Source organism: Brachionichthys hirsutus, unplaced genomic scaffold, assembly GCF_040956055.1.
Source record: "Brachionichthys hirsutus isolate HB-005 unplaced genomic scaffold, CSIRO-AGI_Bhir_v1 contig_978, whole genome shotgun sequence".
Taxonomy (NCBI): Eukaryota; Metazoa; Chordata; class Actinopteri; order Lophiiformes; family Brachionichthyidae; genus Brachionichthys; species Brachionichthys hirsutus.
Genome location: NW_027180388.1, coordinates 167,703 through 195,320, shown reverse-complemented (window position 1 = coordinate 195,320; position 27,618 = coordinate 167,703). Strand labels below are relative to the sequence as shown.

General features: G+C 43.2%; 1 protein-coding gene and 6 non-coding genes across 7 annotated transcripts; all 7 read right to left on the bottom strand.

The window, feature by feature from the left end:
* Positions 1–26,114, bottom strand: LOC137914451 (platelet-derived growth factor D-like). The gene is made up of 7 exons (XM_068758002.1): positions 25,997–26,114; positions 12,492–12,681; positions 11,400–11,577; positions 6,467–6,526; positions 4,627–4,840; positions 1,354–1,571; positions 1–135 (listed from the first exon to the last, which is right to left on the bottom strand). Exons 1-7 carry the CDS (start codon positions 26,112–26,114, stop codon positions 1–3), a joined length of 1,113 nt encoding a protein of 370 aa, XP_068614103.1.
* On the bottom strand, positions 14,359–14,431 carry trnav-cac (transfer RNA valine (anticodon CAC)). Its single transcript has one exon. It is a non-coding gene; the product is annotated as a tRNA-Val (tRNA).
* Positions 14,837–14,909, bottom strand: trnam-cau (transfer RNA methionine (anticodon CAU)). Its single transcript has one exon. It is a non-coding gene; the product is annotated as a tRNA-Met (tRNA).
* trnam-cau (transfer RNA methionine (anticodon CAU)) lies at positions 14,976–15,048 on the bottom strand. Its single transcript has one exon. It is a non-coding gene; the product is annotated as a tRNA-Met (tRNA).
* trnam-cau (transfer RNA methionine (anticodon CAU)) lies at positions 15,344–15,416 on the bottom strand. The gene has a single exon. It is a non-coding gene; the product is annotated as a tRNA-Met (tRNA).
* trnam-cau (transfer RNA methionine (anticodon CAU)) lies at positions 15,798–15,870 on the bottom strand. Its single transcript has one exon. It is a non-coding gene; the product is annotated as a tRNA-Met (tRNA).
* trnam-cau (transfer RNA methionine (anticodon CAU)) lies at positions 16,235–16,307 on the bottom strand. Its single transcript has one exon. It is a non-coding gene; the product is annotated as a tRNA-Met (tRNA).
* Positions 26,115–27,618: the final 1,504 nt, after the last annotated feature.

The following is a 27,618-nucleotide window of genomic DNA, read 5'->3' as shown; positions in this document are numbered from 1 at the left end:
TCAGCGAGGGGGCTGGGAGAGACACACACACTCGCACTTTTCATGGTGCGTGAGGAAGATCTCAGCGATGACCCAGCGCACCCGCGGCCTCCGGTGGCGCTGGTACAGCGTGATCTCTGGGGCGTACTTCAGCACCTGGAGGAGATGAGGAGACAAAGGCAGAGGAAAGGAAGTGGATTTATTGTCACCAGGTAAGTAAAATACTTCCAGGGAAAATATTCATCAGCTAATGACATGTCTTTTTTAAGAAGCGTCACTCTTGGTAAATAAGATAAGATGCACACAACACAAAATAAAACAAAAAAATAAATAAAGGACTTCAACATACACCAACAAGGTTTCAAATAATGCAGCAGTGTGCTGTGAAACTTGGAGGCGTATGAAGACAATCAGGAACCCACCCCTCCCTTTATCAAGCATAACCAGCCCCAGTGGAGTTTCTGTTCTGTTCCGTAGAAAGACAAAACAGTTCACAGTAACTCAGTCCAAACATCAAACGTGAGATTAAAAAAAAATAAAAATAATTGTTGACAATTTTCTATATTGTAATTTTTAAAAAAGGGGTTACATGAATTTACAATTAAATCCTACAAAATGACAGTGAACTGAAGACAGAGTTTGATTTCGTCAGCATTGTATTTTCTGTTTTTTTCTTCTTTTTTTTTGCAGGTGCCTCTCGATGATAAAAAAAAATAGAGTGAAAGCAGTAATTGTTCCACCACAGACTGAATTTGTTCTCCAAAGCGGCCCGTGATTTACATCAGGACTGTCCTGCACTGAAACAATAGCGTGAGTAATAATGCCTTTCTTCAGAACTTAATCCAGTGACGGAAGCAGTTACAGTTACTGCCTGCTGGGACACACACACACACACACACATCCATGTACAACTCCAATCCAAATCCCACTTTTGTCTAAATGTTCCATTGTGTAATTCCTGACGCAGAGAAAACCCCACAGACCAAGTTTCAATCATGAAGCTATTTGCTAACAAAGACACAAAGAGATGGAGGGAAAACGGAGAGAAGAATGAATGGCGGGCTTAAAGAAAAAGAATGGTGCACTGCAGAGGGATACATTGAAAATGGGGAAAAGGGAAGAATGGAAGGATGATGGTTGATAGAGAGCGAGAGAGAGATGGACTGCTACCGATACACCAAGAGTGATAGAAAGTGATGAGGAAGAGGAGGCTGACATATGAAGTAATAAATGAAAAAACGTGAGTATGAGGCTACATCCTGAACTCTTCATCCCTCCTCCAACTTCCTGTTCTTCAGTCTCATAGAATAGAAGCCACAGCGAATGGGTCGGAAGGCCGTGTCCACCAGCGTGTCTTTCTCTTCGATGTCCTACCTCGTGCAGCTTCAGCGCCGTCTTGGAGGCCTGACAGGCGCATCCGTTGTTCCAGTTATCGGTTCCGCAGCCACAGTTGCCTCCGCAGCGCTTCACCAGCAGACATCGAGGGAAGAAGACGGCGTTGGTGGCTCTCAACTCCTCGCGCAGGTTCACGGAGTAGTTTCGAGGAGTGCAGCTGTACCGCTTGACGTCGTCATAGAGACGGTTCAGATCAACTGGACAGTGAGGTAGAGACAGAGAGACAATAGCTTGTTAGGTTTTTGTCTCATCCCTTCCTGCTTTGCTGTGGCGTTTTCCAGATCGTCTTTCACTCCCAGCGGAAATGTTCGTCTTCTTTTTGTGAATAAGCACAAAGATATCAGGTACGAGTTACGAGTAAATAATGAAAACACTTTGTGATTTATTCTGATATCATCATAAATAGAAATGTGTGGCATACTGGAGATGGAGAAACACGAATGGAACCAGAGGAGGGAGATGAACGAGATCAATCTGCTGCAATTCACATGAGAAATAGGCTCAATATTGATTGAATGGCAATGGATGAGAGATGGAGTAGGACTATTAGATAGGAGGACAATCGCAACAAAAATGGACTGTCGAGGAACAGATGGAGAGAAAGAGGTGAAGAAACGGTGAAATAAAGGTGAAGAAAGACAAAATAAACCAGAAGAAGACGCAGGAGGGTCCGTCCATTGATTGCCGATAGAGTTATTGATTGCGGTGCTTCTTTGTGTCATCACAATGAACTTGTTTTGTGCATAGAACCTTTGCTCAGCTGCAATAGTTCAAAACTATGGGAAAAGTTAATGGGAAATATTGGATTCAAACGCTGGTCCGGGGAAGAAGACCATGATATAAGAAGAAAGGATAAATGCATGAAGGGGAATAAGATTCTTCTGAAGAATACAATGGTAACATTTATCACGCCTTTTATCTGCAAGCAAAGCACTGAGGGTACTTATTAGTGAAAACACCTCATTCATTGGTATCGAGAGAATTGGTATTCAGAAGCTTGATTAACATGACGCAGCACCAATAAAGGCGTATTTGGATGTAAAAAAATAAAGCACTCCCTTTTCAAAAACAGCTAAAGGCGATCAGTGCGAGCAGGAAGGACTGGAGCAATTTGTGTGCTTTACTCTGATTTAGTTGCGACACTAATATAAAGCTTTGTAAAAGGTTTAATGGCTTCTAGAGGTTCAGCGGAGAAGACTCGACCCCCCCACTGGTCCACAGCGGCGCTTCTCTCTCTCTACAGAAACCACTTTAGGAGGTTTAGGAGCGTTGCCCTCAGCGACTTCAAGAAGAAACTGTTGATGTGTTCACCTTAATGGCTGAATGCAACTGTCCTTTGTTCATTAGACGGAGACACGCAAACAAAAAGCACTAAACTGTTCTGACTGAGTAGCTCCTTTAAATCTCCCTCCTCAGGCATCGAAGGTGGATTGAATGTACTCTAACTGGAGAGTCGACTCCTCTCAGTGACCGTGACTGCATACCGTACTTCGTTTGCATACTCCAAAATCCATCGAGGTACAGAATAAGTTAACGGTAGTGGCAGACCATCCCATCTCTGTTCCCGGGCGGAGGCAAAAATAAAATATGGTAGAAGCGAGATTTGGTTGTGTGGGCTGTTTCCAGCGCCAGTACGAGCTGGACTTGGTTGGTTGCACAATAAGTAGAGTCTAAAAAGCACATCAAGCCAATTAGAGAGCGCAGCCTGGTGAATCCTAAAAAAGGCCATTTTCAGAGAAGATGAAGGGAATTTTCTTGGGTCATCATTTGTGTTTTCATCTGATGGAAGTAAAATCAGCTTCTACAGCCCTTCAGAGAACCAAAGGACTTATTGAGAGCTCTGTGGAGCTCGGAGAGATCGGCAAAATGATTTGTTGAGTGGGTTACTGTTCATGAGAGACGGCATGTAGGAAACTACAGTGGATCTGATCATAGACTGCGGAGACATAGACAGAGATGGAGGTAGAAGCTGCACGATTTCTCCTGACAGGCTTGGCTCTTGTTGTATAAAGCAGTAACGCAGCACAATAAATGCTAACATAATGTTAGATTAAAGATGGAAAAGAAATGCTGTTCAAAATGTCCTATTTTGACTAAAGTCAAACACCCGATTTGAAGCCAGTGTCATTTTCATGGTTGGAGTCCAGAATAGTGCCGGACCTCGGAGAAAGGCTCCGGTCATGCGGGAGTGTGTTGCTGTGTCGACTCTTCGGGTCTGTGAGCTCACAGAGCTGAGCTGGGCCCTTTTTCAGAGGCGTAAGTGCCATCTAAAAAAAAAAATCAATGAACCTTGTCAGAAAAAATATACGAAGAACGATGGCTAGCAAGATTCTGAGAATGACACGCGGTAGCCAGGATGAAAAAAGAGAAGCAACCATGAGTGTGTGTGACATTATAAAACACACTCTGTTCAGAAGCTGTGCACAAAGCTATGAATGTAAGAATATTACAGAGTTTAAATGTGTTTCTGTGTTAGATGCATGTGTGTTGGTAACGCAGATTTAACAATGTTCTATTTTGTATCGAGATTGGACCTACTGTCATTCACAACACCTATGCGTGTGTGTGTGTGCGTGCATGTGTGTGTGTGTGTGTTTAATATAAACAAAGCTAAGCTGCTGACTGTGGCATATTTCTGCTCGACTGCACAGGTTGAATTTCAAATTAGATAGACCAGGACAACAAAGACCTGCAGCACTGATGCACCTCTCAGCCCCCCCCCCCCCAATGTAAGGAACCATCATGCACAAAATATTAACTGAAGCACAGCTGTAGGAAGGCAGATGAAAGGGAAGAGGCTTGAAGGAAATCAAGTTGGAAGTGGTTTCCACTATGAAGAAATCTATTCTGCTACTGATTCCAGGTCAGCTGGTCCTGTTTCGTGTTAAATATGTCACCGACCGGTTTAGACCAACGGACGCACGTCCCTCATTCCGTGACGCACTAACATATTCAGGATGCGGCGGGTCGCAGGAGCTGGTTTAGTTTCTTGTGATGTTCTCTTACATTTACTTAAACCACCTGTTTCAAGTTCTAAGTTTTTTTTTTTCCACATCAAAATCCATTACATGTTTCTCTAATGCACCAACATTTCATGCAAAATGTGTGTGAGTGTGTGTGTGTGGGCAGATACATCTATTGATCAGAAATCAAATATCTTAGCAGGCTTTGTATGCCCCACGCTTCAGTGTGACCGGAACGCGCATAAGATGGACAGGATCATGCGTGGCTTCTGGAACCGAGATCGCTTACCTTTATTGCGCCTGCTTGCCAGATGATAAGCCCTGGATTTGTAATATATGTGTGTTTGAGTGTAAATGCTCTCCAGGTCCTGCCTCCAGGTGTCTGGGCTCAGGGTTCGGAAGAGCTGCTCCACAGTGTCAAAGACAGCAATGGTCTTGTCCAAATCCTCCAAAGAGAAAGGGACGACTGTGACTGTTTCTGGTACCTGCTCTCCCCCGGTGTCCTGCAAAGAGGTCAGAAATTCTTCAATTAGTAATTTAAATATATTCGAACTTCAGCAAAGGTGCATTGTTAGGATTTTAACTAAAACCTTGGAAAATAGTGTCTTTATTATTTCATGCACCATTATTCTAACTTTTATATAACATCAACTAAAGTGTCGGTGATGTATGTGAGCATCAGATATTATAATATGCAGAGAACAGACAGACAAATGTTTTGGAAGATTTGGAGATTATCAGCAACAGATTCGACCCTGAATTAAAGTTTTTCTTTATATTTTTTCAACGCATCTCAGCTTCACTTCTTAACATTTCAGAGTGAACTGAAAAACTGACTTCCAAGCCTAAGAGTTTCTCTGCAGTTAAAAGTTTTGCTGTAACTTGTAGTAGAGCGGTTTCACGCTTCGCATCTACATCAAGCAGACGACAGGCTACACTGCGGGGGGGGGGGGTTTACCGACGTAAGAGCTGCATTCACTTAGTTTGGCCACCCGTGGGTAAAACCATAAATCATTCCACATACACACCAATGGATTAGCCATAGGGAGCTATTTGAAAGCTCAGTATCCATCAGAGCCCCCAGGACTCTGTGAAATGTAGTTGGTGTTGGGGATCGAACAAACCATGCTTCCAGTTAATGGACAAACCGCTCTGCCGCCCAAGCCGCATCACCGCACATGGTTTATCATACGCGTTTCAGTATCCAGCCAAAACATCTGATATAGAAATGGATTTTAAGAAGAGCCACATTTTGTCACTTTCCGTCTCGACTTGGCCGCGTTTTCCTGAGGAAGAAGGAGAATGTGACCTTGAACTTTGGGATCAGTTCATCAGATTAGTGAATTCACGAGAATTGCAGACGTATGGATGGATGCACAATTAAAAATCTACATTATTTTTTTCACATTTTATTTACTACCTTAAGGGAAATTCCTTCTCTGCATTTGTCTCATCCCTGAGGAGCAGTTGCCCCCATGGAGCGCCGAGGGAGCAAATTGGGGTTTGGTATCTTGCTGACGGAGCTTTCGACAGGTGGACCGCAGGGGATGTGGATCGATCCACCAACCCTTCAATAAGTGGACGACCACTCTACCACCCCTGGGCTACAGCTGCCCTCAGAATGACAGCATGATCCCCCCCAAATTAATGTCAAATATCCATTAGGATACTTTTCTGATACAATTAGCATTCCTTCATACAATAACGTATTTAAAATGTTTTTCACAAAAGGGTCTAAGATGCTCTGCTTTCTAATAAACCATCACATTTGTAGCAGAAAACGTCAACACATCCTGACGTATATTAATTACAATAGTCGCAGATATCACAGATCTTACATATAGGTATGCTCAAATTACACTAATGCAGTTTTGTCCAAGTAAACATGCCATATTTAGCAGTGTCGACTACAATTGGGCGGGATGTTGTGTATAGGTGCTGCATTATCACGTAAGCAGATGTTCCATCTGCAGAAACGCGATGAAACCATCGTTTCTAACAAAGGAATTAAAAGTTCTAAAATCACCGACTCATCAGTAGTTTGAAAGCGAAACTTTCAGGATGATTTCTGTATTTCTAAAAGATTTTGCATTCATTTCCTGATCTTTCTCTGTGTGTGCACGACTCACCGACATGGGTCCGGTGACGGCCTCCCAGTTGCTGTTGGATGCAGGCAGAGGAGAGTCGTACTGCAGAAATGCACAGCAGAAATAATTGATCAGCAACTGCTCAACTGAACCAACGATGAATGAGAAGCAATACGGAAGAGACGACAAGGAAAGGAGGCAAGTGAATGAATAAAACACACCCATGCAGTCTCTTACTGGATATCAAATCTCTGTGAGGCGCTGAAAATGCCCCCAGGTCAATCTGCAACAGTTAATCTGTCTGCACCCGGGTTCAGAGACACAGCGCCCTCACTTTGTCTCAGCCTGTGCATCTGCTAATGTAATAACCTGTCAGTGTGTGAAGGCTTTAGTTTACCAGACCGGTGCATGCGGCCCATGTGGACGCTGCAAACCACATCCTAAACAGCTGTGAGGGTTTCCTGTGTGTGTGTGTGTGTGTGTGTGCGTGAGTGCATGTTTACAGATTCTCGGTCTCATTTCCTTTTAAGGTTATACGCTTCGTTTCAGACACATATGGGCCACTTAACGGGGTTTGAAGAGAGGTTGCAGAGCCAGGAACCAGAACCTCTGAACTCACAGACTGTTTTAGCGCCGCTCGTTTGAACCTAGGCAGCACGACATAATGCTAAGTTTGAAGTCTAAATATACACACAATAAAATACATTTACATACACAGTGTTCCACTTCCGTGATGAATAAATGCCAGAGTCACACCTTTTATAGTGTAAGGCCATTTTTTAAAGTGTTGTAGTTTGATTGACAGCTTTTACACATGCCTGAAGGAAGTGAAAGGAATTCTAAGTAGTCAACTGAGCAACAACTCAAAGAAAGACAAGCATTAAAATACGCAATTTGGCTGTATTTTATTTTGTGGCGTCTCATAAAATGAAATGACCGATTATGTACGAACTAAAGACGTCGTTTTTAAAGATATTCTGTTCGTGGATCTTTTTTATGGAAGATGTTTATCAAGAAGATGAATTGTTATCTGAATGTGCACTCTTTTATGATTTTCTATTCTAGAAACTAAAAGTTATACTTTCAGGCGCTATTTACCCGTAGAGAAGACAAGCCCTTATTTACAGTGGCAGTCCGGCGGAGTGGACACCGGTGATGTGCCCTTTGCAACCTCTATTTGTTACAATTGGACAGTGGAGCAGCTCAGGATTAAGTGTGTAGTAGATGGGGAAGAAGGCCAGAGCATTTCCCTGTCACCTTTTACTCTGCATGACCAGTTATCTCCTTTACAGACAGGGCATTAAAGTTAGTAGATAAATCACGCCGGCCACATTTATTGTGTCTCATCTGTGCCTCAGTATAAGCCAGTGGTTCTCAAATGGTGGGGCGCGACCCCCAAGGGGCGCGCGGTGCGATGTCAGGGGGGGCGCCTGTGACCGCGGAGAAAATGCTTTTTTTTGCCTTACGAGATTAAAGTGTAATTGCACATCCACTCCAGTAGTTGGCAGTGGCGCCCTGATTGTCACAGTGCGCGCAGGGTTGTAAGAGCGGTTGTAAACAAACAATCTACGGTGGGGGAAGAAGAAAGACCTGGCTTCCTCATTTTGCTAAAAGCACAATTCTTTTTTCATTTTGGTTTTATAGGTTAAAGTGTTTTATATTTTGTGCTCCCTAGTTAATGTTGCTGATCAATTTTAATGTGTTATTATTTATTGATGTTATTTAATTTAATTTATTATTTAATTGTATAAATTGTAGTTTAAGGATTAAAAAAAAAAGTAAGGCAAATTGATGCACTTCAAATATTTTATGTTGCAGACAAATTTTTTTTTAATAAAGTTATTCTTTGTTGTAAGTTGATCTATATTTCTTTCTTTTTCATATTTCTTTGTATGTTAATAAGGATACAACAGTGTTTTTTTTGGGGGGGGGGGGGGGGGGGGCGCGAAAAGTTTTTTTCCTTCCTGGGGGGGCGTGACAGAAAATAATTGAGAAGCACTGGTATGAGCTTAGGTCAGAAAAATGCTCTTTCCCTTGCAGCCTAGTGGCTTTTGTGCTTATGGCAGTTTAATGTGACGCTTCCTGTCTTAATATTAAGAGTCTTAAGTGATGCCTGAAAGAACACAATCAGGGACACAAACTGATTAAATGCGGTTTCCTCCTTATGACAGGTGAGGAGAGCAGTCATTTAGGAGGAGTTCAGTGTAGCGCCGGTGCTCCTCCACAACTTGAGGCGTCAGCTGAGGTGGTTTGGGCATTTGGAGGAGGTGGCTGGGGGAGAGGGTAGTTCGCGCTGCTCTACTGAGACAGTTGTCATGGGAACCAGGACCCGAATAAGCAGAAGAAAACTGATGGATGACGCATCCAATTAGGTTGTGTATTTAAATTAGTATAAAGCAGCAGCAGCAACATCACAAACGCATCATTCAGAAAGTTAGAATGTGATACTGAGGCCTATTTACCCATAAATGTCCAGAAAGCACCTGGATACTATTCCTTGAGCAGCAGTTTCCCCCTGCAGCAACTGCCTTTGCAGCCCTCCTAGGAATTTACCCAACAAAGATACCACCACAGTCAGAAAAATCCATATCGAGAGCTAACAAACGCAAGAAGAGGTCTATGAAGTTCTGAAGTTGAACAAAGTCAAACTGAGAGCTGCTTCTGGTCATATCGCTCAGGCACTATCACCCCAAAATGTTTTACTTGTGCAATTAAAAGCACCCCTTGCTTAATTTAGTTTGTACCGCTGACGACTGACGCAGCCTCTGAAAATAAGATTTGAAAAAGATCAGACAAAAATGATTTAGGGAAAAAAACAATGACATGAATAACTAGAAAAGCACGGCAAGCAGCTCATTCCCCTCCTAATTGGATTTATTGATCTATTAGGTGGATTTACACCGTCCACATGGTGATCTGGATCATCATCAGAAGGTCCGGACAGACGGACGGTGGAGATAATTACCAAAAGATACATGGACCGTGGAGACACAACGGTCCTCTGATTAAAGAGCATTCTTTAGAGCGGTCTGAAATAGCAGCAGTACAGATAATCCTTTCTGCATATCACAGGTTGTACTTTACCTCGAGGATCCCGTTTGTCTGTGATGATTACTGCCAAACACACAAGGTTGGCGCTGATAGTCAGTCTGCAGGGACACAGTTTGGTACCAGACCACACACCAAAAGTGTGTGGCGAGATTTCAGACTCCATTCATACTTAAGACTGAAGATACTTTGGGCCTGGTTCAAGTTTGATTCAATCAATATCCTTTGGTTTGAGCTCAACATTGGTAGAGTCACAACAAGCAACCCACGTTTCTCTAAAATGGGCTGACTTAAACATGCAATAACTTTTAAGATGCTCATTAACCACAACTCCAGCTGCTTTCATTGCTTTCATTCATTTCTTTTTTTGATATTTTCCTGTGTTTTAGTCATCAGGGAAGCGTAGAAGCAGCTTTCCTGTGGCTCTCTGGCTAAGAGTAAAATTGTGTTCAATGTTGATTTTACTTTGCTCCTGTTCTCGCCCTGTCTCCCTCGCCCTGATGCTGTTATCTACCTCAGTCCACTACCTCATGAATGCGCGGTTTCATGCCGCCTCTCTAAGTTCAGCTTGTTTTGGTCATTAGCTGACGTGCTGATAGCCTCTCAGACACATGTTCCATCCTCCCAGAGCTGCCTCTCCCGATTCTCTCTTACCGTTCCTTCCTCTCTCTGCTTCCTCACCCCATCTCTCTTATCAGCCCCTCTTGATTTAAACCCGGTCTACGTTTCAGCCACACACAGAGCTGGTTTGGCTGAAGGCAAGGTGTGTGTGTGTGTGTGTGTGTGTGTGTGTGTGCGCGTCTACATGCTAAAAATGAAATGAGATAACACAATACATGTTACGCGAACAAACTTTATACGAGATGTCATTAAAATCCGTCAAGTGGTTTATATGTAATAGACAGATAAAGCCCAATGGAGCTACATTAAAGAGGAGAAGATCCCTCCCAACCCCGCCTCCACCAAGTCTCTTAAAAATCCTTCAAGCAGTTTTGATCCTGCTTACAGGAAGATAAACAGTACAGTCAACATTTCCTGTTCGACTGGGCGGATTCTTCCTAAAATTTAATAAGCTGTTCCCATCCGCAATGCCTTATCTCCAATAAAAGATTCATCCAACTCTGTTCGTAACTAAATAATCAAATAAATAAAAAATGAACAGATTATTTTACCTCCTTTTGCAACAAAACAAAACAAAACAAAAAAGTGCTGCAGGGGACTTCAAATACGATCCCTTCGTTTGCGTCTTCGGTTCGCCTCGGCCCCAGTCGTGCATTCAAATTCCGAAAATCTTTTCGACTTCCGAGGCATTTTAAACTCAGTTTTTTTGCTCGAAAAGCAAGTTGTTGGAGAACCGAGTCGTCGATATCAAAACTAAATGAAAGTGAAGATTATCTGGAAATACAAAATCTCTCTATCTGTGCTCACCTTTCTTTTCTGTCATAATAATAAGCGAGGCCACCAGATCAATCCCGTTTGTGATGCATCCTCTCATAAAAAAGGAAGCCAGGGTAAGTCTTTAAAATCCTCTCTCCCTTTCCCCCTTCCGATAATATGATGGCAGTACATCTTCAAATCAGAATCCCTCTCTCTTTCCTTTCTTCTCCTGACAAAATGACAAAGCTAATCTCCTTATCTGTTCCTTTGACTGCCTTTAAGAGAACCTTTCCCCCTACCGCCCCCTATCCTTCCGTCTCCTCTGCTGTCGAGTGGACATGTGAGGAAGAGAACAGCTGGCTAATACGTTTTGTCATTTTACCGACAGTGTTACCAGATCCTACCTCTCTTCCTTCCTTACATCCCACCCATCATCCCGTCTCTCTCTTTTGCTTAATGCCGAGTGGCGGTGCTTTGTAAAAGAGTGAAAGACACATTCTTTGGCAGTAGCGGGACAAAAAAAAGTGTGTTATAGTGTGAGACGTCTCACCAGCAGCGAGTAGTAAACCTTGAAGCCCGGCTTTGCAACGAAGTAGTCGTCAGACTTGAAGATGACTCGGAGCATGTTGGTTTTGGAGTTAAGACTCGGCGGCGCCTTCTGCCCACACCAACGACCCCAAATTATAGTGCTGGTCTCCGAGCGGTCCTCCACTTCTATAAAGTCGTACCTGGAGCAAGAGACAGAGAGGTGCGGAGGCAGACGGTCGTGTAAAGATGTAGGACGGAAAATGGTGCAAAGACAATTTCAACTGGAAAAAGCAAACCCAAGTGGTGACTGTCTCGTGTCTATCCTCAGCGATGGCATGAAGGCGGCGCAGTAATATGTGTCAAAGAATGATATCGAACGTCGCCTTAGCAAAAAAAAGCCAACCATCCCAGTGGTCAATGCTTTATATCATCTGGAAAACGAGAAGTTTGGTTTGGTTTTACAGATGCAGCTCAAGTGGTGAGAAAAAAAAACACGAATGATGCAATTTCAAGTCACCACGCTGGCAAAGTATTTGAAGACTTTTCCTGTCTTGCAGGAAAGGTTTCTGGGTGAAAAAGAAGACATTCCAGCAATCAATACCCATGACAAATACATTTAATGAGTCCATGGAAAAAAAAAAACTGGGCAAAGCTACTTTGTGTGTTTTTCTACCTCTCCAAATCTGTCCTCCCCTCGTCCCCCCCCAACCCCACCCCCACACTATCGCCGAGATGGCCGAGGTATATCTGAGGATTAAAGATTTTCTCGTCTAATTCCTCAAGGACGAACTTAAACTGCCTGCCATGGAATGAATGTTGAACTGTCCATCTCCGTCTCAACATCTCTCGCCCTTTTTTAATTATATTCACTCACACGCTTTTAATCACAGTTTAATGTGAACACATTGACAAATCATCCACACACCTCGTCTTCTCGGCCCGAGTTTTGTCTCCATAAAGTTTTCCGGTCCTGTTTTTCATTGGACTAATTTTTTTCATTTGCACAAATAGACAACAGCCATTTGGATCCTCTTTCCCATTCCTTTTATACTCTGTTACTTCCTCCCTGTTCTCCACCCTTTTACCTCCATCTCTCGGAATATCAGTGTCGTACCTGCACACTCCGTTCTCAGCCTCCTCCAGGCTGAAGTGTCCATCAAACTCCAGGTGAATGCAGCTTCCCGGCGGCGACAGCAGCTTCCATGACAGCAGCAGGTTGCGGGGGTAAGCGTTGGGGAAGCGTGGGCTGCTGATGGCTCCGCCCACCGGCGTCACTGTGATGTTTTCCTCTTTGCGATAAAAGTCTGCGGCGAGGCGATTGCTGTCTGTTAGTGTTTACAACCAATCAGTTATCCCAGTTGCGGTTGTGGAACCAGCAACCGTGAAGATAATAACATGATAATATATAATTTATACAATTATTTTGTACCTTTTTTCTTTTTAATCAATCAAACTAGATATTTAAAATTGTTTTGCTTGGTAGATGTGTCAGTGACAGACAGAACCAGCGTAGCTACTTCCACTTCCTTGCTTCCTCGCTAAGCTAAACCCTAGCGTCGTATTTACAGACAGATAATGCAAGTTGAAGTATTTTATTATATAACACCTTACAATAAATTAAATAAATGCTTTTAAGAGCTGAAGTATTTATTTAACTGTGACCTTGTACCAGTGGGGTTTAGCATTTGTAATGTGAAAAGGAACAAACTAAGACAAACACAAAAATGTGGACCACATTGAAGCCAATGTTAGAGCAATCCTGACGGCACACACAACTTGGTGAATCTCCCTCCCTGTCTGCAAAACAAAATGTGGCTGAGTGACTATATATACTTTCTTTCTGAAGTTGTGTTTAAAATACAATCACACACAATCACAATCAGTAAGTACACTCACAGCTCATTTTCACAACTAGATCCCCATCACTTTATAGCTGAAATTAGAAAATAAATTACACACACACACAAAGGTCAGGCTGTTTGCTGAAGCAGGCTGACGGGGCTTTATTTTCTGAGCAGTGTGTGGTTTTGTGAGAGGGAGAGCTGAATGCCTAATCAGGGAACCACAGCCTGCTCCCCTGGGAGAGGATGATGAAGATTTAGCTTTCTCCTCCACCTCTTCACTGCAAACCTCCTCATTGCTCCTCCAGTCCTATCCCATTTCTTGCTCTCCTCCTCTCTCTCCTCCTCTCTCTACTGCCCCTCTTTCCTTCCATCATTGATCTTGTTTGATCTTCATGAATTCTTCTGGAGTCACACCCTCAAACGATTTTGAGGTTCAATAATTAAAAATGCAAGTTTGTCATGTGTGCATGTATGCATTTGTGTATGTGTACCTGTGCTCCTCGTGACTAGTGACTCAAGCCATTTGGGGTGGGGGGGAGTGCAACAAGCATGCCACAACCATGTCCAATTGAGTTCTGGGTATTCTCTTAAACATATTTTTTTTAGTCATCCGTGGATTCTGAGTTTATTTGGTTGTTTTCACGCATCTGATTTCTAATTTTTGCCTCCTTTAAAATGTTCTCCATGCTCGTCAAATTGGGGAAGATAATCAATTCATTCTCCTGTGTTTTTGTTTATTAGCATGAGTTTATTAGCATGAGGTGAAGTGAGCTGCCAGGGTCTCCGCAGTGTGAGCTTGCTGTGAATCTCGCATGCGTGAGTGCGTGTTCATGTGTGAGTGTTGAGGCCAGAGCTGGCTTGGAATGGAATTCTTCCACTCTGCTGATCAGGAGCCCAACTGTGGTGTTCATTCAGTTATAAAAGTGCTATAACTTTTTATTATTATCCAACATTGCAAGAGTGTGCTCCGTACAAACATTTTGTGTTTGTGCACATAACACAAAGATAGATAGATAAGTTGATATGATGTTTAAGGAAATAAAATAAAATATGTAGTGTGCAGAATTAAGCAAAAGTGATGAATGCATAGCAGTTTTACTTTAATTCTTTTTTTTTACTATATGACCCTAAAAGTTTTGCCCCGTGAGAAGCTTGAACTCTCGACCTTCAGATTGTGAGACTGACGCGCTGCCCACTGCGCCAACGAGGCCTGAGGTTACTTCCTCTGTGCTTGTAATAAGTTGTAACTGTCAACAGTTGTCCACTCCACACACAGTTTCACTTTTGAAAGAAGGGCTTGAAATCAAGAATAAAAACAGGATTCCAATAAATAAATAAATAAATAACAATATCTGTCCTGATAATTTAAGTCAAGGGTGTTAGCTTGCGATGTCTATGCATATCAGACTTGGCCACACGGCGTATGACCCTGCTGGCTCCATTGAGTTGGTTACACTGTGCTGTATGACAAAAGTAAAAGAAATGCAATAATTGAATTTTCCGAACGTGACATAAGACTTTGGGTCAATCAGTTGGATTTTTTGCTGTAAAAATGTTTTTTTTTAATTATGCAAGAAACCAGGTGGATAGCGTTTCAACATGACCGTAAACGCTTTGCCCCGTGTGAGGGTCGAACTCACGACCTTCAGATTATGAGACTGACGCGCTGCCTACTGCGCCAACGAGGCTTGTTCACAGTATGAAGCTGCATCCACTGCTCATTGCATTGTGTTTCGATATGACCGTAAAAGCCCTGCCCCGTGTGAGGGTTGAACTCACGACCTTCAGATTATGAGACTGACGCGCTGCCTACTGCGCCAACGAGGCTTGAAACGCCGTGCTTTGTGGCTGAGACTTGTTGTGAGTGCAGTTCTTCTTTTGCAGTTTCATTGACGAGCCCAAAATGGTTGAGCTCTGCCAACACACCATCGTTGTCCATAAATTCACATTTACAAATACAAATGTCCAAGTTGTTCTCAGCTAAAGCTTGGTTCAAGGTTTCCAATCAGAAATTACTTTTCAGAAATGTGATGATTATGCATTCATTCAACGTATCATGTTGATCGTATAAAGCTGCATTCACTGCTCATTGCATTGTGCTTCGATATGACCGTGAAAGCTTTGCCCCGTGTGAGGGTTGAACTCACGACCTTCAGATTATGAGACTGACGCGCTGCCTACTGCGCCAAAGGGGCTTGAAATGCTGTGCTTTGTGGCTGAGACTTGTTGTGAGTGCAGTTCTTCTTTTGCAGTTTCATTGACGAGCCCAAAATGGTTGAGCGATGCCAACACACCATAGTTGTCCATAAATTCACATTCAGAAGAGGAATGCAATGTACTGCCAAACTATTGATTCATGGGACGCTGGTTGAGTTTGCTGCTTTCGTGTTTTCTTTTTGCTCAATTCATGTACACATGACCTAGTTGTTCTAAGATAAAACTTGGTTAAGGGTTTCCAATAAGAACCCACTTTTCAGAAATTTGATGATTATGCATTCATTCAACGTATCATGTTGATAGTATGAAGCTGCATCCACTGCTCATTGCATTGTGCTTCGATATGACTGTAAAAGCCTTGCCCCGTGTGAGGGTCGAACTCACGACCTTCAGATTATGAGACTGACGCGCTGCCTACTGCGCCAACGAGGCTTGAAATGCTGTGCTTTGTGGCTTAGGCTTGTTGTGACTGCAGTTTCATTGACAAGCCCAATAATGGTTGAGCTTTGCCAACACACCATAGGTGTCCATAAATTCACATTCAGAAGAGGAATGCAATGTACTGCCAAACTATTGATTCATGGGATGCTGGTTGAGTTTGCTGCTTTCGTGTTTTCTTTCTGCTCAATTCATGTACAAATGACCGAGTTGTTCTAAGATAAAGCTTAGTTAAAGGTTTCCAATCAGAAATTGCATTTGTGAAATTTTATGATTATGCATTCATTCAAGTTATCATGTTGATAGGAAAGATGTATTCACTGCTCATTGCATTGTTTCGATATGACCGCAAAAGCTCCGCCCCGTGCGAGGGTCGAACTCACGACCTTCAGATTATGAGACTGACGCGCTGCCTACTGCGCCAACGAGGCTCACAAGCGCAGGCATGATCTGGTAGGTTGTCATTGTTGTGAGTAGATCCATTTATGTTATTAAATGTCGGTTTCACCTGCCAACAAGCACATGGGGAATTTGTTTAATATTAAAAGGTAAGTAGACTTAAAAATATTTGAGTCTTTCATGACAGTGGTGACCAAAGCTGTAGTCAGTGATAAATACAAAATATCCATACATTTTTTTTTTTTGCAACAGTTGTGTTTTTTCATCCATCCATTCTTGTTTCTTGGTGCTTTTGTTAGGATCCTTCAGACTTTTCTACAGCATCAAAACCACAGAACTGGTGGAATCCTCCTCTTTAAACTGCCTTTTAGAGATCCTGCCTGTATTCTAAACCCATCTTTCTTTATCTCTGTTCTCTTCCAAGTTTAAACTTCCACAGTCAGAGGAAATAAAATGCGAGATGTGTTGAAGATATCACCGACGGACTGACTCACACTCCTAAATTTAAACTTCTTTGCACACGCACAATGTCTGACAGTGGCAATTAAGCTTTCAGTCTCTCAATCCGACGCATTACGTGTGACAGTGATGCTGCACGATGGTGTTATGTGCATTTGTTTTTGGATTTGCCAGGTTTCAGGGGAAATTCTTCCTTGCCTGTGTGTGTGTGTTTGAATGGGTGCATGTCTGCCAGGATGTAAGGGGTAATTTCTAACTAATTACACTTGGCTCTCCCACCCTCCAGAGTCAGAGTGTGATGTTCTTCATTCCTGTGAGATCTATTTTAGATCCATGTGCCAATCACACTCTGTTCACACAGAAAACAGCACAAACAGTACCTCCGCAGAGGAAAAAGCTGAAGCCACAATATGAGAACAGACGATGAAGACGAGATATTAACCTTCATCCTAAAATTAAACGTCACGCGCTTTTCTTCCAAGTCGGTGTGCAGAGTGCATTTTTCCTGAGTGACAGTTTGCATACGTTGCTGCTTCACTCAGAGACACCGTCCCTGAAGACATTACCTATAACAAGACAGCCCCATTTCCTCCGTCTGCCTCCGTCTGCCTAAAACACCCCGTCTGACTTTCATCTTGTCAAAATGAATTCTCTTAGGCCTCAGCGTGAGCTTACAGGACACACATGATTCACTTTGAGCTGCACAAAACTCCCCAGAGAAATGTTGCTGTTCTCATTCTTGGTGGCATTCCCAGTTTCTATATGAAAAATAAGTTTGGAACTAAAACGTAAGCCCTACAGGCAGTGTGTCTTGTTTCATTGTTAAATTAATATATATATTTATTTTTCTTACTTTTTGATCTGTCCCTTCAATCTAAGGCGGAGAGAAACTACAAAATCTACCAGGCTGCAGTTTTGAGGTTCTTGTATTTCAATTTTTTGGTAATTTAATATTCGACTCCGCTGCAACTCGGGCATACTGGTATTTTGTCTTCACTTCATTCCTGTTACAGCTTTACCGTAGTTGCTATGGATACCTCCTGTTCTTGTTTTAGTTTAATAATATAAAATATAATCTATAAATAATTTAGGACATACCACTTTGGATTATGATAAATTAGGATGCTCATTACACATTAAAGCTTCAATAATTTAAATGCAATAACACAATAAACATGATTCTCACAAATGTGATTCATTCTTGCATCCTTAGTATTTTATAGGCTAACTTTTTTCTTTCTTTACTGATGCAAAATATGAATGCACTATTTCTGCTTTTAAAAGTATAATAAAGAATCCAAAAATGAAATAGAATGTTTAAATTTAAAAAGTGCTTCTGAGTAATATCCTTAATGAAATTGTGTGTTTCATGACAGTCTCACTGAGTCCAAGGATGCAAACGAAATCCACCCCTTCTCTTACTGAACATGTACAGGTTTATGAGACATATCCTTAGCCACTTCCATGTGGCTGACAAGGTGTGTGTGTGTGCGTGTGTGTGTGTGTGTGTGTGTGTGTGTGTGCGTGCATCAGTTGTCTGCATTTGAAATCTTTCATTGGCTCCTATGCTTTGCAGCTCTGTCATGACTAATCAGTATTAGATTAGGATCCTTATTTCCCACTAATGCTCACACAAGAACAGAGACATGAAACACACACACACACACACGCACACACACACACACACAAACACACACCTGGAGATAACACTGCATGCCCAGAAGTGTCAGCTTTAGTCAGCATCTGCTCTCAACCTGCATTTCCCCTTCTCCGTCTTCTTCGCTCTCTCCACCCTGCAGCATATTCTTCACCTTCATTTACCACTCTTGTTGACCCTGACAGACACGTTTTATTTTAACTGTTTGTTTTCAGAAAAGAATATTTGACATGTATGTTCGTGTTTTAAAGTCTTTCACATCTATGGAAGCAAAGTCAGACAGCAGTTCCTGAGGCGTGGTAGATGCTTGTCTTGGTCTTGTCCCTTTCTTTTGTGGAGGGAGGCTGCAGTGGAATGTGAGGCTGAAGCGGCGTGATTTTGTCGTAAAAACCGACTCGGTCATAAGTCGGCCCTTAAATTAATAAGTATATTATGCTGCATCATGATTCTGTAAATGAGGAGTAGAAAGGGACAATTTCCTCACGATAGACATTGTGGGTGAGACCGCAGAAACTGAAGCTTTCCTGTATGTCGTAAAGAAAGAACAGGCTACCTTCATTATGCTCCTTCAGTTGGACACAACAGTAGTGCCGACATTAGAAGGATGACCACAAGAATTTCCATCGGAATTTCTTCGGCAGTGTGTCCAGAAACCACAGTTAGCTCCAAACACGGAGCTGCGCCAGAGCTGCTAATGAGTCAACAGACGTTGATAGAAAATGAATATTAGGAATTCAAAAAGGGATCAATAATACTTTGATTCCTACCAATGACGCCAATTTGTTTGGTGATTTTATTTGTGTGTGTGTGTGTGTGTGTGTGTGCGTTACCGCATGTCACTTTGAAGTTACCACAAAGGCATGTCCTGTGACACGGACAAAAGAGGTTAAACCAACAGTCGCGCACAGCAAAACACGGTGCTCGTTCAGTCTGTTCAAAAACACACTAAGCTCAAAGAGTAAAGAGAGGGAGGAGACAGACAAAAGGAGGAGGACAAAAAGAAGCTGAGGAAGGTCGAGAAATGATCAGAAAGGAGGAGACGGAGCGTGGATGACAGAGAAGAGGGGAGTCGGAGATTGCAGGCGAGAAGAGGAGAAAGGGACGCATGAAATAAATGCTAACACAGACACACTTGTAAAATGACAACAAAGCACCGCGATAACTCGACACGTCAGAGCAACAAAGCCTTTGAGTTACACCCATAAATAGGCAAAGTTAAGAACTGCTTTGTGTGCATCGGTGAAATCACGCTCTTCTTTGTGCTTTGTTGTGATGTTTGTAGAATGTCATAACTTTTGTTGTGCCTTCTGTGTCACAGACAGACACCAGAAAGCTGACTCGTGATGCAGAATGGCCCCTTTCAGTTGGTCTGCCTTCTGATACATTCACTCACGAGTGTCATCATCATTATCATCCACTCATGCCGCTCAGGCAGCGCCGACGCGAGACCAGTTAGTGCGGACACATTTGCCTAATGGGCACAAAGAAGCGGAAGGAGCTGTACTCAGCAATTCAAAATACGATGATTGATACGTAGCTATAAATGTTTACTCCGACTCATTTCAAGGATGCCATTTATGAACATCTTGTTAATTTGAATTATCCACTTTGATGGAAACCAACCGCATTTGCTGGATGTTAAAGGTGATGTGCACCAAACCTGTTGTGGCTAAAACGTGGGTGCTGTCACATGGCAGAATTCACCTTGACTTGTTTTTCCTGTACAGCCATCCTTTCTTTTTATACGCCATCAACATAATAGCCTCAGTGTCTTGTAGCTCCGAGGTCGTGTCTGCATCACACTGAGCTGCCGCCTCTGCTTTCTCATTTGCCTTGTGTCAGTCCACTGAGCTTGCATCCATCCTCTGCAGTGATGTGCTAAATTTTAACACCTTTGTGAGTTGCTAAAAAATGCAGAGGGGAAGGGGCGGGGGGGGCATCAGTCAGCAGTGAGGACGCGTCAGCTGGGACTGGCATTACGGATGCACCGGACGTAACACGCAGATGCATTGGCAACACACGCATGGAAATGCAGGGGTATTCAGGCACTGAGGTTTACGCATTCATGGACACAAATACACGAATACACAAATATAGGCTGATGGGCATTGACACAGGAATACATACAGATGGAGTAAGGAGGGAAAAGAGAGAGAGCCTCGGGAAAAGGGTGGGATTCCCATCTGTGCAAAAATTCCATGAAAGCTTTCAGGGCAAAGAAAAAACGGACATGAAAAGAATGATCAACGCAGCCTAAAAGCGTCACAGTCAACAGCTCTATCTTTATAATCAGTGCTTTGCAGCATTTATTTCATTTAACAGCTTTATTAAACTCAGCAAACAATTATATAAGGTATCATACTTTAGAACTGTAAAGTTTACTTTTTATTTTTAAATCAGAGTATGAGGGTAAAATCATGTCGTGTTTATATGGTTGGTAAGCACCTATGCTGATTCTCGAAAACCCACCGATAGTCAACACAATATTAATTCACAAGGATCGTGCTGCTAAAACAGAGGGATGGAGGAGAAGTTGGACGTCTGGCAGAATGCTCTAGCTCGCTAAAAGTGACCACAAAAAGAAAAAATCATCGAAAAAGAAAGAGAAATGGATGTGACAAAGAGAGGTGAAGAAGAACTTGATAGATCAGGAAAAAGAAATCCATGAAAGCTGGTGGGTGTGGGAAGCCGGCTCAAGTGGTAACGACAGACAGGGAGGAGTAGGATAGAGAGAAGAAAACGGATGACGGATGAGAGAGCTTTGTCCCTGCGTAACCTCCTCCACTGTGATGGAGTGTATTCACCAGCACTTCATCAGCGACCCCCCCTCCCCGTGTGTGTGTGTGTGTGTGTGTGTAATATGTGGCTTGATTACGAGCATGGCATGTGCATTATCTTCAATGTCATGTCTTTGTCACGCCGTCTGGAATATGAACGGCAAGAAATTGGAGTGGTCCAAACCATGAATCGCTGCTACTGTAAATCAAACAAGTGCTACGTGTGTGTGTGTGTGTGTGGGTGTGTGTGTGGGTGTGTGTGCATGTGCTGGCTCTGAGCATTGGCTGTGATGATGCTGAGCAGATGCCGATGTTTTGACAGCCATCCTGCTTGACATCAGCCGTGCACAAGTGTGCATTGGTGTATGTGAATATGTGAATGTCAGGAAGTGTGTCCAAGTGTGTGGTCGGAGTTAGACACTGCTCCGCCCATCAGTGTGTATCTGACCTTCTATCGATCACTGGGATCACTTATCCTGCTGCAGGCTTCACAGTAGCACATTACGCCATCCTCTTGCCATTTCTTTGCCCTTCGACTGTATCCAGTCTCTCTTTTGCTCCTCTTTCTGTTTCTCATCCCCCCCCCCCCCCTCTGATATACTGCTAACAATGCGTTCCATCTTTTCTTCCAGGTCCCCTATCCCCATTTCTCCCTCCCTCTCCTCTGTATTTGTATTCCCCACACTCCCGTCTCCCCCTCTGCTCTCTCTGCCGCTCAGATACCGAATTCAGAGAGTAAATGATGAAATGAAAACAGGAGAGGGGACGCTAGTAAAGACAAGGGGAAACAGAGCCGCAGCGAGGGAGACAGCTGGAGAAACGCTGAGGTGCTCAGATGGAGAATCAGAGAGAGTACGGGAAATATGGGCAGAAACGTTGACAGTCGGAGGGGGAAAGATAAAAGTGTTTGACAGAGGAGGGGAAAATGAATCCTTTTCATTCGTGTCACAGCACCATTGTCAGCGTAACAAAGACATAGCTCTCACGGTGCACTAGAGGATTTCTCTGTTAGAAAGACATGGAGGCACACACATAAAACACACGACGTAAATACACAGTGTTTAGCTCAGTCCTTCAGCGAGGGTGAATCTCCCGGGGTGGAAGACGCTACTGCTCTCATCTTTCTGCAGTGTCACTTCTGACATTTGTCATGTTCTTACCCTCACTTAGCCCCACTAGCAGAAGCCCACTGGCACCAGATTTTGTTTTATATATATATATATTTTTTCCTTTTAGGTTCTGGATCTTTAACATGAAAGTTTCGGCGACATTCAAAGCTTCATTTATTGGTATCATTTTAAATATTCTTCCTTCACAGAGGCTTCCCTTTAAAGTGGACCATTAGCTACATGGCTCATTTTTCTGTACTCGCCGCTGTATGGACTGAACCATCCATCTTGCCTTCTCTTTCTTTTCTGCTCTCCTCGGCTGTAAACTCTGTCCTCTTAGTGACATGCAAACTGAGTTAGGGTAGCCAAAGGAATCCGCGGAGATAAGGAAATCTGAAGTGTGGAATTCATTGTTCTGGATTATCTGCATGCATGTGGATGATCAGAGGGGAATGCATCATTCATTTAAAGAATGATCAGGTTTCCTTCACGGTGAATATTCAGCTGTTGTCTGAATAGCCTTGAATTCTGATCAGACCATCTGTACACACCAGAAATTCCTTATCCCCCTCCCCACATGCACTTAACTGCTTCCTGCAATCTCCCACTTTATTCTCTGTCCATTTGGCTCGTCGCTGCTCTTTCCACCTCACCAAGCTGACGGGGCAGAAAGGTGGAGGGACAGAACTTTTAACTTGGCATATCTCTCTGTACACACCCTTTCCCTCTTCTCCTCCTCCTCCTCTGTGCCCTCCAACCCCTATATAAACTCCCTTAAAAACTCCTTTTCTCCTGCTGCCCTTTTCCTCCTACAATCACACCACACCCAATGAGTCTAAATCTATTTCCACTTTTGTTGTACAGTCTCCTCTTCGGCTTCAACGTCTAAATGGCAACCCTCCCTGCTTTCTCTCTCCAGGGCAGGAAAAGACCATCTGCCAAATGTTTACGGGGTGGGGTAACTTTTGCTCAGGTCATCCATGTGTAACACGTGTGGGTGAGTGTTTATTGGAGAGTTCCCTTGAAAAGGAGATCCTGCAATTGTTTGTGCATGTGTGTGTGTGTGTGTGAGTGTCCTCCTGGGTGGGTAAACTGCGAGTGTGACTCATGAATTCCAGTATCTCCAAGACACTCCTCCCTGTTGTGAAAGGTAATATTCAGGGTGTTTTTTTTTAGGCTTCAGATTTTGTTTTATTTTTAAATGATCTTATATTCACGTTAGATTTTAGGATGGTTTTGCAAAAGCTTCAAAACACAACAAATGTCTTGATTTAGAAAGGTAGACAAAATGTATTGTCCTTGTGCAGGCAGCATCGTTTGGGGTGACAGTGCTGCTGTGAATGGCCTCATAGAGCCAACAGGTTAAAACGGCTTTCGATTAAAAACAGCTGTAGATGAAGATGGGGGTGAGAAGATAAAAGCAGAAATGAGAAAGGGGGTGATTGAAGAAGGGGGGATCTGGATAGATGGAGTGATATGCAAGCAAGGCACAGACTGATAAGACAGCACTGAGAGAGGAAGGCAGCAGATAAGAGAATACCCATTGGAAGGAAGAAGAAGAAGAAGAAGAAGAAGATGAATGAGGAAGATGTGCCGGGAGCCTTTATAAATAGTAACATGGTCTTTGATATGTTGCATGGTGTCTGAAGGGTTCACCTCTAAAAGCAGCATCTCAGTGCCTTCATCCTTACGAAGGATGAATATGTGTTCTTGTGCACAAGGTCCAACATCCGCCTTTAAGTCAATCAATCATCGGAAACCAATCTCCTAGAATTCTAATATACGTTTGAGGTTACTGGGTTTGTAACAGCTCCCATTCACATTTGGTGAATCCAGATCTTTAATTGGATCACGGTGTGGGACGGAGGGAAGTGAGCGGAGAAGAATTACACCTGGGAGGTGACAAGCTGCCCATTTATTTTTTCCTATAGTGTGTGGATGTGCATACAACTGTCAATTTATATAGGGGAACTCAGAGATAGCAAGATTTAGTGCATTTAGTGATTTGTTTCATTCTGCTGACAATGAATTCAAACAGTCAAACAAACCAATAGACAATAGTTGAAACGACAAAATTCTATCCCCAAAATACAAAAGAGTGACGTTGCACATTCCAAGTCGCCCATGTGTATGGAAAAAAAGTAACGATTTCCACTGTAGCCTGATAACAATTCAAATGGCTTTATTCTACAAATGTTTCCCAACCCCTCTGACCTCTTTCCGCAATGGTCGGCAAAAATGAGCAAACAAACACAGTAGGAAAAAGCTTGAGGGGAAATTCCTTGAAGTGAGCAAAGGCATTTTGTCAGAACACTCATGCATACACACATTCAGCTACGCAAAGGCGCGCACACACACACACACACAAAACAACAACCGAACGCCGTCTTGTCTTTGAACCTCCTGTGGCAGGACGATTATCTGTGTCATTGTTTAATGGCTGCTGGTGCCGTTGTGATTGAACCGCTGCTGTGCCATTAAGCCCCTCCTGGAGTCTCTACATAAATGAAACACATTTTCAAGGCAGCGTCCGAGGGCAGGAGCCTTGGATAAATGTTAACGGCTATCTTACCCTTCATTTGAAGCACTAAAACAATCATTTTCTGACAACCTCATCACCAGGGAGTTCCCAAATGCTCCATTAGTTTGATAGATGACTTGTGTGGACAGCCCAGGGAAATGTGCAACGGAGAAATAAGTCCTTAACTTCCTGTTTCAATTTTTTTTTTTTTACCAAAATTGAACTCGAGCATCCCAACTGATGCGGTGTGAGAGGTGGGGCACGCCCCGAACAAGATGCCAGTTCATCGGAGAGCAAACACTCACGGACAAATGACCCTTCTCACACTTGCACACCTGTGGGAAATTTAGACGTTTGCACGCTTCCCTTTTGTTTCTGTGGTTTATGTGGGAACCCTGCAGGCATCCCGCTGTCCAGACAACATGCAGTAGTGGTGCATCGCAAAGTGCACGTCAATAAGCTCGTGTAAATGTCACCGGAATCCTCACAGGTTGAATCCAAAGCAGCTGGACTTCTTCACCTCTCGTGATGCGTTCACTGCCCTGATGGACTGGTGTGACTTCAGGTGTTTGACCTCCTCTGAGCTGTCATTCTTATCCTGACATTTTTTTGGCAACAAGCCGTTTTATTATCATCGCGCGTGTATTTTACTCCTGCCTATCTGCCCTGTGTCATGGCATCCCTGTTCAGAATTCAGAAACGACTTGGCTCCTCTTTATTAAGCTCACGGACTCTAAAGGCTTCATCTTCAATGTAGAAAACGGCCTTCATAAAGGACTTGTCTGGCAGATGCATTTAGATTTCACAATCTGACAGAGCAGCTTGCCATCCAACCGACACCCCCCCCCCCCCCCCCCCTCTCCTGTTTGCACCCTCTTTGTAGTGTTTAACTCTGTTGCTGCCTTCTCGCTCACAACAGGTCATCCACTCCATCGAATCACGTAGGCCATCTGCTACACTTATAATAATTGATTGCTGTTGTGAATTAACACCAAGAGACAACCAGTTACTGCGAGACGTCCCGGCTGCAGGTGGAAAAGAACCAGATTTGATACAGTAAAGTCTGATTATAGGAACCTTTTCTGACAGAGAAACAACAGACAGGACCATGTTATTATTTATAAACATGTTGCACATTAAGCCAAAAAGAGAGAAAAGAAAAAGCACAACAAATGGAATAATGAAGACAGGATCTCACCGTCTCTCCTCATGTTGCCCCTCATCACTCTGGCGGTGGAGACCTGAGCCCCCACGACCCCGCACATGGCCCCCAGCAATAAAACCATCCGCATGTGGAGAACCCCTGGTCCACTCATGGTGCTTAGAACAGTACAACGCGCGTTTCAGAGAGCTCGGTGAACGTCCTCCCCGCCTCGCAACTTTTATTATCCTGTTCTGCGACCCGCAAAATGAGCCTCTCGTGGCTGAATCCTGACGCACAAGATGTCCCGACGCGCCCCCGAAGCAAAGTGTCTTCTTCTTAAAGTTTGGAGGTGGAGGTGGAAATAGCTCCGTTCACGGTCAGATATCAGCCAACAGGCGCCGAACTTCTTATCGCCATGGAGTAAATAAATTCTCTTCAGTCATCGCATAGTTTCCATCTCAGGCGTCTGCGCTGAAAGGAGTCAGCGCCTCAAACTGTGCGTGTGCGTGCGTGTGTGTGTGTGTGTGTGAGAGAGCGAGTTGTTGGCGCGGGAGGTCAGTAGGGAGAAAAAAGTACAGTACACTTTAAAAAGCATCTATCTATCTATCTATCTATCTATCTATCTAGCTATCTATCTATCTATCTATCTATCTATCCATCATCTATCATCTATCTCTCTATATCCTGTCCATTTTTTTCTCATCCTCATATTTATTTATATATTTGCATTTTTATCATGAATAAAATGCTTAGAAATGAAAAACAACAAATATGCATTGATGCCATCTCACCATCTTGTTTATCTTTGTTTGCTCTCTGATGTTTTCGTTCCTCCGCATATTAAAAGAAGCCGTCGGTCCAACACGATGCTCGGCACCGCTGCACTTGTTGAATATTCTATTGAGTAAATCCTGGAAATGAATGAATCGGCTGAAATCGTTCGACAGGCAGCTTTGAATAATCCAAAGGCAGCCAGGCTTTCTGTTGGAAGTCATTTCAGTAAGTGCATTTCAGAGTGGTTTATTCTCCATTGTGAAATGTCAAGCTTCTACATGCATAGTTTGAAGGGAGAAACAAAGCGGTGCCATCAGCGCTTTCACTGAATTTGTGACCACAGACATTCTCTCAACACCACTCTCAAGTTTATCCATTACTCCCTCATTCAGAATCTGTTTTCCTCACCCATTGCGTCCCCCCAGCACCCCCCATTCACTCTCATTGCTCATCTCTTCTCATTCTAATACTCAGACCTTACGAGCTGAACTTGTGGGTTCTGCTGACTCAGCACTACCCACTGCTCCACCATTAATCGAGCAATCGGCTAATGAGTAACGGTACACCTTTAAAACTTAGAAGCACTTAGGGAATGATCTAGGTTATTAATAGAGAGAGGAAATTAATTACAATTAAAAGCTGTTAGACTACCCCGCCGCGCTTCAGTGGCAAACGCCCCAGGAGGGTGAATCTCTCAGTACATATAAGGATCAATGGCATGCACAAATATATCTCACACACACGCACACACACACACACACACACACACACAGAGATTCATTTGAATCTTCATTTATCTCTATTTATAAGGAACGGCATGTTAAGGTAATACTTTTAATCAGAATGATGCTCAGTAATAATACTTTGCTACTAGCCCTGCAATGTGTGTGTGTGTACCTTGC

Excerpts from the sequence above, each read along its gene's own strand:
- LOC137914451 (XM_068758002.1), bottom strand. The coding sequence starts at position 26,114 with ATGAGTGGACCAGGGGTTCTCCACATGCGGATGGTTTTATTGCTGGGG. Across the intron at positions 11,578-12,491 it reads GCTGAGAACGGAGTGTGCAG|GTACGACTTTATAGAAGTGG; the intron begins GTACGACACTGA and ends CTCTTGCTCCAG. Across the intron at positions 1,572-4,626 it reads GGCAAGCAGGCGCAATAAAG|TTGATCTGAACCGTCTCTAT; the intron begins GTAAGCGATCTC and ends CTCACTGTCCAG.